This window comes from Anopheles merus, chromosome X (genome assembly GCF_017562075.2).
Source record: "Anopheles merus strain MAF chromosome X, AmerM5.1, whole genome shotgun sequence".
Lineage (NCBI taxonomy): Eukaryota > Metazoa > Arthropoda > Insecta > Diptera > Culicidae > Anopheles > Anopheles merus.
Genome location: NC_054081.1, coordinates 16,918,906 through 16,932,490, shown reverse-complemented (window position 1 = coordinate 16,932,490; position 13,585 = coordinate 16,918,906). Strand labels below are relative to the sequence as shown.

At 42.7% G+C, this 13,585-nt stretch overlaps 1 protein-coding gene across 1 annotated transcript; it reads right to left on the bottom strand.

Annotated features, from left to right (window-relative positions):
• Positions 1-485: 485 nt before the first annotated feature.
• On the bottom strand, positions 486-11,884 carry LOC121594352. Its single transcript, XM_041917528.1, has 3 exons — positions 11,660-11,884; positions 9,666-11,044; positions 486-1,129 (listed from the first exon to the last, which is right to left on the bottom strand). Exons 2-3 carry the CDS (start codon positions 10,947-10,949, stop codon positions 908-910), a joined length of 1,506 nt encoding a protein of 501 aa, XP_041773462.1. The 5' UTR covers positions 10,950-11,044; positions 11,660-11,884; the 3' UTR covers positions 486-907.
• Between the last annotated feature and the right edge of the window lie 1,701 nt (positions 11,885-13,585).

Here is a 13,585-nt window from a genome sequence, read left to right as displayed (position 1 = left end):
TGCATGTACTTCGAGCGTCGTCGCACCCGAAAATGGCGACAGATTTGCTGCATGGTTGTAGTTATTACAATAAGTGAGGATGGAGTTATCGGTTCGATTCGTTTTCTTTCCAATAAAATGTTTAAAATTGAACTTTAGAGTTTGTATCTTAAGTAATACGCCCGAGCCGTTATTTATGAATAATAAATGGAATACTTTTGTTTCTGCCATTGCGCCTGTTAAATGCATTTTCCGGCTATTTTTATTTGTGAATCTAGTGAATACAACATTTTCCAGTGAACATCCTTCACTCGGCCTAGATAGGCATGTTGATGACGCGTGTTTCAATCTCCTTTTTTTTTTGCTACGGAACACTCTAGCTCTCTTACGTCTTTTCCTAAACACGTATCCGTTTCTGTTTATTTCCTCTATCTGGCTTCTCCATTTCACCGAATTGTGCCAAACGTGCTCCGGCAAACCATACTACCCTTTCATTGTGTATTATCTTTCCTTATTTATCGATAGCAATAATCAGTGAAGACGTCTTCTTCCCGTGAGCATTCTTCGCTCGGTGTGGGTAGGCATGTTGATGACATCGTGTTTCAATCTCCTGTTTTGCTACGGAATACTCCATCTCTCTAACGTCTTTTTCTAAGAACGTATCAGCGGCCGTTTCTGTTTATTTACTCTATCTGGCTCCTCCATTTCGCCTAATTCTGCCAAACGTGCCCATGATGCAAACCATTCTACCCTTTCATTCTATATTCACCTTTCTTTTTTATCGATAGCAATATTCATGCGGTCATTTACTCCCTAAAATCTTATCTCCTAACTCGCTCCATACAAAAATGCGTTTGTATTCGATGCGCGACCCCTAACGATGTCTAGAGCTTTGGCGGCCTCCTCCCCGGCCCATCCTCGTGGCAACTTACCGCCCATACTTCATCGCCGTAGATGTTGTGGTGGCGGTGGGTTTGTAGGTGGCGCGCGGATTCACCAGCAGACAGTTCATCGGCTGTCCGTCCAGCTGACGGTTGTGATAGGCGTCCACCGCCCGCTCGGCGTCCTTCAGATTGCGGTAGATCACCTCGGCTATGCCCGGACGGACCAGACGTGACTCTAGCAGATCGCCAATGTCTTCGAACAGCTCCTGGTTTTGGGTGAGATGGTAAATGAAAAATAGAGATTTAGAATTCGATTGAGATGGTGAAATTTGCATCTGCTATGAGCTGTACATAGGTACAGCCAGAAGTTGTCAAAAATCCAATGGCAACGGCACGCAACTCAACCACACGTAGTCGATCATAGTAGGCTGCGGATCGAAGTTGGCAGCACATGATTCGATACAAACGACCCGAGATTCAAAAGTAGCTGAAACAGTGTGTAATAAAAATATATAGACAAAGAGATCAGTGGCTCTCCAAACTATGTGCTGCCCACGGGTTGAATGTAAATGACTTTTGGATTGGATTGGATTTTATATACTAACAGGGTGGCCACTCGAATCAGGATTTTAATTTCCCGGTTTTTTTCCCAGTTTTTCCCGGATTTTTTTGGAGTTTTCCCGGTGCACTATGCTTCGTATGCCGGTTTTATCGATACTTCAATTCCAAATTATTAGGCCCGATTATTAAACACAAACGGAAATGACACAAGACATGTGCGTCAAGACAAACGGAAAATAGGAAATAGGTATGCATTTTGAAACCGTTCTTGTGACAGATAAGTTTCGTTAATTTTTTTCTTTCGTTAAAGCTGTGTCGATGTGTCAAAATCAAAATAAAAAAACGTAAACAAGTTTATTTAAGACACGATCGTCTATCAAGCTAACAATCCTTGTTTAAAACATCGAAATGATTTTATCCCACTTCGTAAGTGACGATAGCAGCAGTGAAGAAGACACAACGGTAGATCTGGCAAAACAGCGTGTTTTCGACCCGTTACAGCTTTATAACCAAGCGTGAGTTAAGCATACGGATCATTTGTGCAGTACAAACCGTGTTATAAATGTTTCATTTCGTGGTTGTTAATTTCAGATTAAAGAAAAAATTCGTGTGTCGAAGGAAATTTTCCTTGACATTCTTGCGGAGATCGAGCCCTCCGACTATTTGTTATTACTAAAAGTGTATGGAGTATTAGATGTGATAATTACATGTGCCTATGCTGTTGGTTGTTGAAGCAGCCACTCATTGAACAAGTTGCTGGAATCCAATGCTGTTGAACGCAAACCGGGTGCGTGAGCCCTACATCTTTCGACTACCATCGAAGAACAACAGAGGAAGGAAATAACATCAGCTTCTTAACCCAATACAGCAGCACGTTACCAGTATCTCCAGCTTATCGCCATTTGTGTGGATATGGAAGTACACACATTTTTTGTTTAAAATGATAAAATTTGATTATTTCTGAAATAAAATACTTATATTTTGTCGTGAAAGCAACAGCAACAACTCTGTTGTTGTGTTTTGTCGGTCAAATAATCTGAGATTGGCGCCTTTCCGTGACAAAAAGCTGACGGAAAGCAGTTTGACAATTTTGGATTTCCGTTTGTGTTTTATAATACATATCTTGGCAGTATGCTTGTGAGTTTGTGCTACACAACACAAACGGATGTCATAATACAAATCTTCCGATTTTGACAACTTGTCTTTACAATTTGTGTTTAATAATCGGGCCTATTATATCATACGTTTTCAAAAATCGTTATGTAGAGGATGGTAAGTAAACACGGGCATTACGGGACAAATGTACACTTGTCATGAAAACTGGATAAAATATATTTGTAAATTATTCAAAAATTTAGTATCCAATCTGGAGGTGTGGCAACACATTTGAGAACCATTTTTGGCATGATTTCTATCAAATTTGTACAAACTAATTTTCAATCATGCGCTCGTTTGTGGCTACTATAGTGGCTACTATGTGGCTCTAATTTGGCTACTATAGATCTTAAGCTATTTAAATATGCATTCTTTATATTTTCGAAAGTTTTATATGAGCAAAAAACTGATGAAAAAACTATGAAATAAAACATTACAAATATTACTTTTTGATGGTTTTGCATCATAACACTAACGTGTAAAGACTTTACTCCGTGGCCAAGATATTTTTCATCTGCTATCAATTGTTGATTTACAGTTGTCATCACATAACCTTAAAAAAGGGTAACCGGAAGTCATGGACCAACCAGCCACTGGAGAAAGCATACAAAACTGCGAAGAACGGATTTCCTGTTAAACAGCAGCCATTCATTATGCTGTTACTCGCACGACGCTGATGATGCACCTCACGAATAGATACAGGAGATTTCAGTGGGTTTCTTAATTTTGGGACCCTTTCTTGACTATGTTTTACGGGAACTGTATTTTATGTGATAACTAGCTGATTTACCCGGTTTCACGCTTGATAAAATTAATGTCCCGTTTTTATTAAAAATAGAAGAATTTGCAATCCAAGGAGTATAAAACAACGATTACAATGATTACTATGGTTTTATCCCAAAGCTTCGATTCTTCTTATCGGTCGTAATAACAGTAGGTAATTAAGATCTACAATCATCCGCTTGGGTACTACTGAGTTTTTGGTTTACCACGGAGTTTATTGTACCCATATATACCATATATCATATACAGGCACTCCATGATATATGCTATTAATTCGGACTGCGCGTATCGCGTATCTCTGATATTAGCGTATGTCGAAATTCGATATTTTCGGTCAAATTATAGCTAATTCCCGTATCATTCTGCTTGAAGGGGTAGGTTTTAGACATTAAATTAGTTATTTGATCTGATTTCAACTAAAAAATTGAAATTTTGTGCTATTTTAAATGATTTTTAAAATTTGCCGTAAAGAGAATTCATTTTGAGTTTGGCATTTGATGTGTCAAATTAGTATAAGAACTGTCAAATTAAGAAAATCTAAAGAAAATCAAATTAAGATAAGCTAAAAAGCTAACGCGATTGCAAGGACTCGTGCAAGCTCGCAAACTGCTCGAATTTGCTTGCGGGGTTTTAACACCAGTGTAAACTGCACTTAACACCGAGTGTCAAAGCGCTGTATACAACAACAACAATACTGCTCTTGGCATGGGATTAGAAAATTGCTAATAAAATAAGTTTAGTGCAACTTCTGAAAATGATGTGAGTCTTAAAACCTATTCTCATAGCACCATAAGGTGTGTGCAAAGTTTCGTTGAAAATGATCCAGCCGTGTCACGAGATTTTTATATATATAGTTAAATTAAACAAAGGAGCAACGATCGGACTGCAGATCCGAAATCAAAATGCAAAATGCCAATGTATAGGCGATGTGTGATTGGGTAACCTTAAAATTGCTAAAGGGGACAAAAGTTATCAGTTCTGTTCAAATATTGGGATCGCCCACTAAATCTATCGTTGAATTCGACACGACCGCAACATCACGAGAAATGAATAACAAAAGACGAGTGTGCAAGGTAGAACGAATAGGCACACCATACCCGAAATGTGCAAGAACCGATATCGGTGAACGTAAGTATTGCACCAGTGCGAATGAGAAGTATAGTACATACAGGGTGTTCGAGATAAATTTGACAGTTTCTGAGGGAATAGGAAAGGAATTTTTATCAAATTTATGTTAAATATTAAAAAGAATTTTTTTTTCTACAAATTTTAGCTAACCATGTTTGCCGCATTTTTTGTTCGAAGTACCCCCCCCCCCCCCTCCGCGTCGATGGCCGCCTGCACCCGCTTCTGGAACCGCGCGCCAGCCCGGACAACCATGTTCCTGGGGATGGCCGCAAACACGGCCTTTATTCTGGCCACCAGCTTCGCTTTGGTATTGCAGGACGCCCTGTTGATGTCCCGCTCAACTGTGCCCCACACAAAGTAATCCATAGGATTAAGGTCAGGGGAGCTGGGTGACCAAACGTCGGTGCTGGTGTATCGGTCGAAATTGGCAGTGAGCCATTGGCGTGTTTTTAAGGCCGTATGGCATGGTGCAGAATCCTGCTGCCAAACGTACGGCCGCCCATTGGCCACCGTCTCAATCCACGGCTTCACCACGGTACGACGCGTACCGCAGGTCCTCATTTAACGCCACCTTGACGATGCTCGGGGTCACGCCAACGTCTCGCGCCAGGGCCCGGATGCCGACGCCGGAATCGGCCGTCGCCCGCTGCTGCAATCCGGCCAGGAACGCGTCGGTCCGCACACAATCCGACTAATAATACTAATAATAATACTATCTACGTCTTCACCACACTCCTAGAGCTGTACGCGTATTGTTTTTACGGTGTTCAGCGAACACATCGCCGCCTTCCGAATTTCGGCATTCGTATGGTCGGCACGAACCATCATAACACACGTTACGCGCTTGTGCAATTCGGACGGGTTCCACATATTTACGGAGCTAGACATTTTTTACACTTGTTCGCACAACTTTTAGCAATCGAATGACATATTAATCATTTCGATACGTCAACTCAACCCTGAGATATATACCCAAAGACCAGGTGTCAAATTTATCCCGAACACCCTGTATATTGCGTACCATATAAGAGAAACTGAAAATGTTATCCTTACACATTGGTGTGATGTTGATGGCCTGTGGTAAGTTGGGAACAATATACAAAACATCCCAATAATTGAAAATACACTTAGTACGATGGTAAACAGTGATAGCAAAAGTTTGTGATAATTTCCCGGTTTTTTGGAGAATTTCCCGGTTTTTCCCGGAAAAATAAAATTCCCGGCTTTCCCGGTTTTCCAGATTGAGTGGCCAGGGTGGAAGTACAGGGTGTACTTCTCCCATCACTACAGAAACGAAAATTTCACGAAATTCTAGTCGAAAAGCAGAAGCCTCCAAGCCTGTCTGCATTGTGTGTGTGTGGTCTGGAAATGACAGGGCTGGAATCCTCTTTCACGAATCAGCTTGATTTTGCCCGAGGCTTTGGTTGACTTTTGGGCCATCCTTGCTTATGGCTTTAATTGGCTTTGACAAGGTGGTCTAAAGTAAGTTTAGCAGCTTCAGCTGTTCAGAAAATCAGAATTTAATTCAGGACGAACGGTCCAAAAATGCCGTATTGCTAACCTTAAAATTGTTAAAAGGGACAAAAATTATCAGTTATCGCCTTGACGATTTCGGTGCGTAATTTGAATCGCCCACGAAATCCACCGTTGACCTTCGTTTATATAACCAAAACTACACCTTTACTTCTATAATCACCTACCCGGGTAGGTCATACATTTGAAACGGAAATTAGCATTTTTATTGGTGGAAAATTGTATTCTTTTAAATTATTTTATGATTCTAGGATAAAAATACTTCTTTTGAAGTCACAACTGCAAGATGTATCGTTTTTAGCTACATAAGTTTAATGCACAATAAATAGTTTAACTGACACTCATAAACCGTCATGTCCTCCTGATTGTCACGTCCAGCATTTCAAGCTGTATGATTTAAGAAGAATATTTCGAGCTAGACAACTTTTGGAATAGCATCTATGAATATAAGTATAAGCATTGCTATCGATATTATCACGAAATTAACGACTAAACCGAAACCAATCCCCGTTATTGTATGTATTACCTACATGGGTAGGCGGTATTAGAAGCAAAGGGTACAAATTAAATATTGAATTAAAAATATGTTTAAATTTTTTGCAAAATTCAATTTTTTTGCTATAAAATAGAAAACATGTTTTTCTAGGCATTCCTAAAATTTCATGCCAATGATAGCTCTATTCTATCAAAAGTTATTTGGAATTAAAAGTGCTAAACATACCCGGGTAGGTAGTTATAGAAATAAAGGTTAAATTCGCCACTACCGCAACTTCATGAGAGATGAATAACAAAAGACGAGTGCAAGGTAGAATGAGTCGGCACCCCATACCCGAAAAGCGCGAGAACCGACATAGTTACTCGAAAGTATTGCATGGTGTTGGGAAAAATGAAGTTTTTTCGGAATCGATTCCGGCTAGCTCCGCAGTTTTCTGGAATCGATTCTAGATAGTAGGTCCGGAATCAGTTTACGGAATCGGAATCGACTCCAGAATTGGTTCCGGAATCGTCTCCAGAATTGATTCCGGAGTCGGAATCGGTTACAGAATTGACTCCGGAATCGGAATTGGTTCCGGATTCGAAATCTCTCTGGCTCCTAAATTAGAATCGGTTTCCAAACGGAATCAGTGTCGGCATCGCAATAAAAATAGGCATTTGGGTCCAATCATACTCCAATCCAACCAACCCCGGAAACGGCTCCGAAGTCAACTCCGGAATCGAAATCGATTCCAGCATCAGAATCGGCTACGGAATTGATTCAGAACACGGAATCGGAATCGGATAGGCCCGATTCCTAGCTTCCACCACTAGTATTGCACCAGTGGGAATGAAAAGTAAAAAAAAAACTTATACAGGTGGTCCCAGGGATACACGGTACCTCTTAAACGCGGATACGGAGATATGCGGTTTTCTAAATTTGACAGTTCGTTGAGCAAATTATACTGATTTGACACGTGAATTGTCGGATGCAAAATAATTTACCTGTTGGTCGAACTATATTATTTTTTAACAAGGTTGAACATTGTAATATACAGAAGAAATTGTATCTGATAATAGATTGATTGGCTAAAACTTATCGCGCCTAGCAAGATTACACGAAAATAAGTGATTTTTTTAATGGGAAACCGTAAAATTAGAGATATGCGGTATTTTGCGAGCGTTTTTGGTCCCCATTAACCGCGGTGTACCTCGGGGACCTTTACAGGCGGTCCCCGAGGTACACCAAATATTGATGCAACGGAAAATGTTTTCCATACACTTTGGTGTGATGTTGCTGGCCTGCAGTAGATTGGGAACAATGTACAAAATATCCTGTTAATTGAAAATACACTGCTCTGATGGCACACAGTGATCGTAAAAATGTGAAAATTTGCGCTTTTTTCAGATTGTTTCCGGAAAAATAAAATTCTGGGCTAATTTCCGGTCATCCCAGATGAGTGGCCACTCTATCAACCCGACGTTGACGTTGAGTATTAGATTCAAAGCTGGAGATGAATTAAAACCATTGTCCAGATATGTTTCGTTCAGCGGGTTAATGTAACAATTGTTAGAACTAGAAGTTGGTCGATTTCGATTAAGGGGTGCTTGACATGGAGGTAAAAATAATGACGATTTTATAGGCTTCTTTTCATTTCCGCAAAATCCGCACCAATCAAGAGTAAAAACGCGCGCAATCCGTGCCAAACGCAAATTCGGCGCGAAATACAAAATTCGCACTAGCTTTAACAGCTCTAGATTTATATATACAGTAGGTGACCGCTAACTGAGAGGTAAACAAGCTCCAGTTAACGAACAATGTTCGCTAACTGGAGTGCCGTTTCTATGGATTGATTGTTTTGATTGGCGTTGGGTGGAATAAACATACCAAATTTTTTTTTCATTTATGTTGATATAAAGTATAGTAATTCGTGTAATAACATAAATTAATAGCAAACGTAGGCAAAAGACCCTAAATTTGTTTGAAAAATGCACATTTGCGACAAATTTCTCTTCATGAAATTCCGGATGTTTCATGTTTTGACGTTTAAGTGTTCGTTAACTGAGAGTAACTCCAGTTAGCGAACCTCCAGTTAAAAAGCACTCCAGTTAAAACACATCCAGTTAGCGGTCACCTACTGTACAAAGAGAAGATAAAGTTTTTTGCGAAGGAAAAGTGTCGTACATTGGGATGTACAAGTGACGAGTGTTTCTTGTAGGAATTTCGTATGACATATGTGGGCAACAAGTGGTGGGCAAGTGTTGTAGATTTGATGCCAATAAAATTATCGCAATGTTTAATGACCTTTTTGCAGAAGAAAGTTTACCTTTACAAATTTTCAATGGCTGATGTAAATGTATTATATTAAAAAAAAATCAAATGTCTAGGCAACACATCGACACGAACCGTGTTTTGTAAAAAAAAAGACTAAATCAATCGATCTCTTAATCATTCAAATGGATCAATAATAATGACAATGAAATAGTGAACTACAAATATCTTCCCAATTGTAGGTATTACAGTCGTTGCCACCAAGTTTCGACTCTAAGGCACATATACAATGCAAAAACCGTGTAATTTAATTGCTTTTTTTTGAGAAAAAATAATGAAATTTTATAAATTGTAAAGCAATTGTTTACACCTGAAAACACATGCCCACTTTTTTCACTCCATTTTCCCAAAGGGGAATTTGTAAATAAAGCAATTAACTCACAGTCAAAATAGTGTTGCCTTCGAGACAAAACATAGGTTAGTTAGAGTCAAAATTTAGCGGCAACGCCTGTATAAAGATATTATTCAATTCTTCAGAGACGTATATGTTCTTCTGCGGTCCTGGAAGCAATAATTTCTCTTTTCATTCATAAGAGAAAGCCTCCCGGACGAGTTTATCCTAGAACAAGTAAGTCACTGGAAAAACTCTTAAACTTTTAAACTCGTTATGAGCGGTTCCACTGTACATGAAAAAGAGGCTCCAGCATATCGAGTTTTTCGCATTACTGGGTGAGGCACTGGAACGGATTAAACTAAAAACTAAATACATAAACTGAAGAAGCATGACCATGCAACCTAACACGTGCGTCAGGTGTGTCACGATTGCATTAAAGCATTTCGTATTTTCCCGTATTTTTTTTTTACAACATCATTCACCCCCTCTCTCTTTTACGTACCTTGATGTCGATCTGTGTGACGCTTGGATGCAGATTGCTCACCACGATACGGTACCCAGCGGTCAGTGTGGGCGGCGGTGGAGGTGAGGGTGACCGGGTGCGGTAGCTCTTGATCGGTGGATCACCATTGAAATTGTGCGCAAAGATGCCCATCGACTTATTCGGGTTAGGGGCGCGCTCGAGCCGGGCCCGCATGCTCGGCGACAGGTTGGCCGGTACGCCGGCGCCGCCATTGCCCGTCGGTGGCGGCGAGGTGCTGGGCCGGGTGCGCAGAATGCTGCGCAGCGGCCGGCTGCTGCTACTGCTGCTGACCGGGAGCGGCGGCGGCGGTACGCTCATGTTGGGCCGCTGGTTCACCTCGTAGTGGTCGAACGGGTCGTCCGAGTGGACGGTGGAGCTGGACGGCCGGGCAGCCGAGTAGCTCAGCATCGACGTACCGTTGCTGCCGGCGGTGCCCGCCGAAGTGGCGCTCGCGATCGTGTTGCCGGTCGCACGGACCGTGCGGAACCGGGGAAACGGAGGAATCGAGCTCGGCAGCGCGTACATATCGTTGTGCAGCGTCCGGGAAGCGTTCAGCAGTCCGCCGCCGCCGCCACCGCCTCCAAGCGACTTGCTCATCGCCAGCCGGTCTACCTCGAGCATGCCGTACGTCTCGTCCTCGTCGTCCTCGTCGTCCTCGTCGTCGTTCATGTCCTCGTCATCCACGTCCATCAGCGAGATGTGACGGTTGCCACGGAAGTGCGGCAGGGCAGACATCGACAGGGCCGCCGGCTGTGACACCATGCCGGTGTGTACACCGGGTATGTACTCCGGCTCGACGTAGCGCCGGCGGTTGTGCAGCTGCACCTGCAGATGCTCGGCCGGCCCGTAGCCGCCGATGTTCCGCTGGTTGGAGGACAGGGCGGCCAATGCACCGCGCAGCGGTGACGGTGGCAGCATCAGCGCTCGAAAGCCATGCTCCAGCAGCTGGCGACCCCGCTTCTGCTGCCGGTAGCGCTCAGCCCGACCGAGCTTCTGCTCGGTCAGGTGGTCACGTGCGTCCCGGATTTTGGCGCGCTTGTTGCGAATGATCTTGTACCGCGCGTCCACCACCGGCCGCGGCTTGGTGACCCCGCGATATCCCCCATTCTCCTCCCGGAATGCACCACCGCCCCGCGGACCACCACTGCCCACGGCTTTGGGCTGTTTACCGCCAGCGCCGGCCGGTGCGGGACGGGCCTTCGGGTGGGCGACATGTCGCTTCCGGATTATCTCATCCAGGCTGAGATTGATGTCCTCGTCCATTGTTTTTCTGATATTACACTGATGGCTGCGTTACGATGTGTGACACGGCGCTGCTGTATTGGTTTGTCTGTGAGTGTGTGATGGCGTCGAGCAGCCTGCCGAAAAGGGAAAACAATGTACCAGGGAATAAATGAAAATGATATTTAAGATTTTCCCTCGAGTGCCGTAAACGCAAACTTGACACATTTACGCCGGCAGAACCAGAGCTTCAACACACTTTCCAGACTTCTAGTATTGCCGGGGCAGCAGCAGCGCAAGTCCCACCGGTCATGGAGCGCCAGTATGGCGGCAGGTATTGGATTGTAGAAGTTTAAGGTTGATTTTTTCTTGGGGAAGCTGTTCTAATGGTTGATAGTGTTTGCAAAGGGCTTTCGGACGAAACACAATAATTACACATACAAGCGCACGCGCGCATACATAGGGGTGCTCGTTTGAGGGCCTACCAGTGTTGTTACACGAACACACGCACGCACATAACCACACAATGCTTGTAGCGAGCAGTAAGCTACACACAGCTACGCGAAAAATTTGCCAATTTTCATGAACAATCCTGTTACGGCGTCTCCCGCACTGTAGGTCGATACAGTAAAACGGGGAATCTAGGTGATAGGTTTAGACCAGAAAGGCAAACACATCCCAAGCCCACCGGAATCGGGACGGCCAGGGGAAAAGCAGTTTGGTGTGAAATGTTTACGCCCAGCATTACTTACCTCCCAATGTACGCTGTTTGGCAATAGATTGCTTCTGCAGGGTATCGATACAGCTGCGCCGGCAGCGACTGGACCAGGGTCTCTTCACGGAACAAAAGAATGGCTGATGCGGTGGCCTGCCTGCTTTTCTTGAGAATTGTGATGCTTTTGTGGTTCGTTTATGTGTGCGTGCACGGGCAATGGATGCAGAGACGTTTTCGCTCCAGCAAGCGGCTGTCAAACGGCAACCCGTTTCGTGACCTATAGCGTCCCGCAGTCCACACTGGGTTATTGAGTGGTCACATTTTGAGACAAAATTGTTCCGAACACCCGCTAAACAAATTCGAGCAGTCTGTAAGCTCGCATGATGCTTCGCACTCCATACAACCTCATAGTCCAAGTGCCGTCGCATTTAACCCTATTCAGGCCTTACTACATTGCAGGAATAATTCCGGATTTCATCTGTCGTTGACTGAATTTTGCTTGGCCCATCCTACGTTCGAAATTATGGAACACAAATAAGTTTGTGATATATTTTTATATTAAAAATTATTCTTTTTTTATCGTCGAAATTGCTCTACAAACCCAAGTTCCACAAATCCACTAAACAATAACTAAACGGGTTCCAAACAGCTCAAGCTCTCAACCTACAAGGAATCTAAAAAGCCTTCGTTAAGCAGTCGGCAAACGACTCATGCATTCTAAAAATAGCAAAAAGCTGGTGGCGCCATCTGTTGGTATCCCAACCAACCAGTAGAACACTTTCCTCGCTTTGAGAGCTTTTTCTTTCCTTCTGTACTGTTATATGGTTTCGCATTTATGCATCGCTAGAACTAGAACGGCGATACGATAGTTTAAATACTATACGCCTATGTGAATCATCAGAATTGCAGTAAGTGAGACTTCCCAAATAGCCAGAATTGCTTAAGCAGCTCATTTTGGCACGCTAAAGATCGCTGCTCTAATTCGCCTTTTGCAGTAGATAAACAGCATCAAAGTTCTATGTGGGTCTTTCAAACAGCGCCTAAGCAGCTTCCTTATGCCACGATGCCAGGGATTATTTTTCTTTGTGTTTTATTTTCAAGCAAGCGTCATCGATGAAATAAACAACAAGATTTGTTTCGTTTAAACACATGTGTATATTTTTAAATCTTTTGTATTGATGAATTACATAAAATTTCACACAATTTACTGATAATTCACAATCACTTCACTCAATATTCCTTCTTCAATTAACTTATCTAACTTGTACAGTAGCAATGAGATTATTGCCGGCGTCCGTCTTTGACACTTTGACAAGAGCCATCTCGTACCGATGTCATGCATTAAAAAGCTATAAAGTTCCACCAAGTTCGGTGCGCTTTCTTAACAAGCCTTCAAGTTCCACCATGAACCCTACACATAGTGCTAATCAGCCGCAAAGCTCCAAAGAGTACCATGTGCCTGTTAAAAAGCTCCATAGTTCCGCAAAGTACCGTCTATCTCTTAATCAGCTTCAAAGTACGACATCGGAACGATTTTTCGTTAAACAGCCCTAAATCAGCTATAAAGTACGAGCTGGCTATTTGGGTACCACAGTCGGCATTACTTGCTTACAGCATTAAAATATAGAAAGCATTGTTTACCTATGAAAATCGTGAATTTTTTACATCAAAACGTGTGGAATACCCGGGTATGCCGGTTGCCAACTTACGTGTGTAAATCTGGTTGCCAACTCTACGGTTAAACGAAAAAAAATCTTGTTGTTTATTTCATCGATGACGCTTGCTTGAAAATAAAACACAAAGAAAAATAATCCCGGGCACCGTAGCATAAAAAGCTGCTTAGGCGCTATTTAAAAGGACCGCCTGGAACTTTGATGCTGTTTAACTACTGCAAAAAGGGAATTGGAGCAGTGATCTTTAGTGTGCCAAAATGGCTATTTGGCAATTATGGCTATTTGGGTTG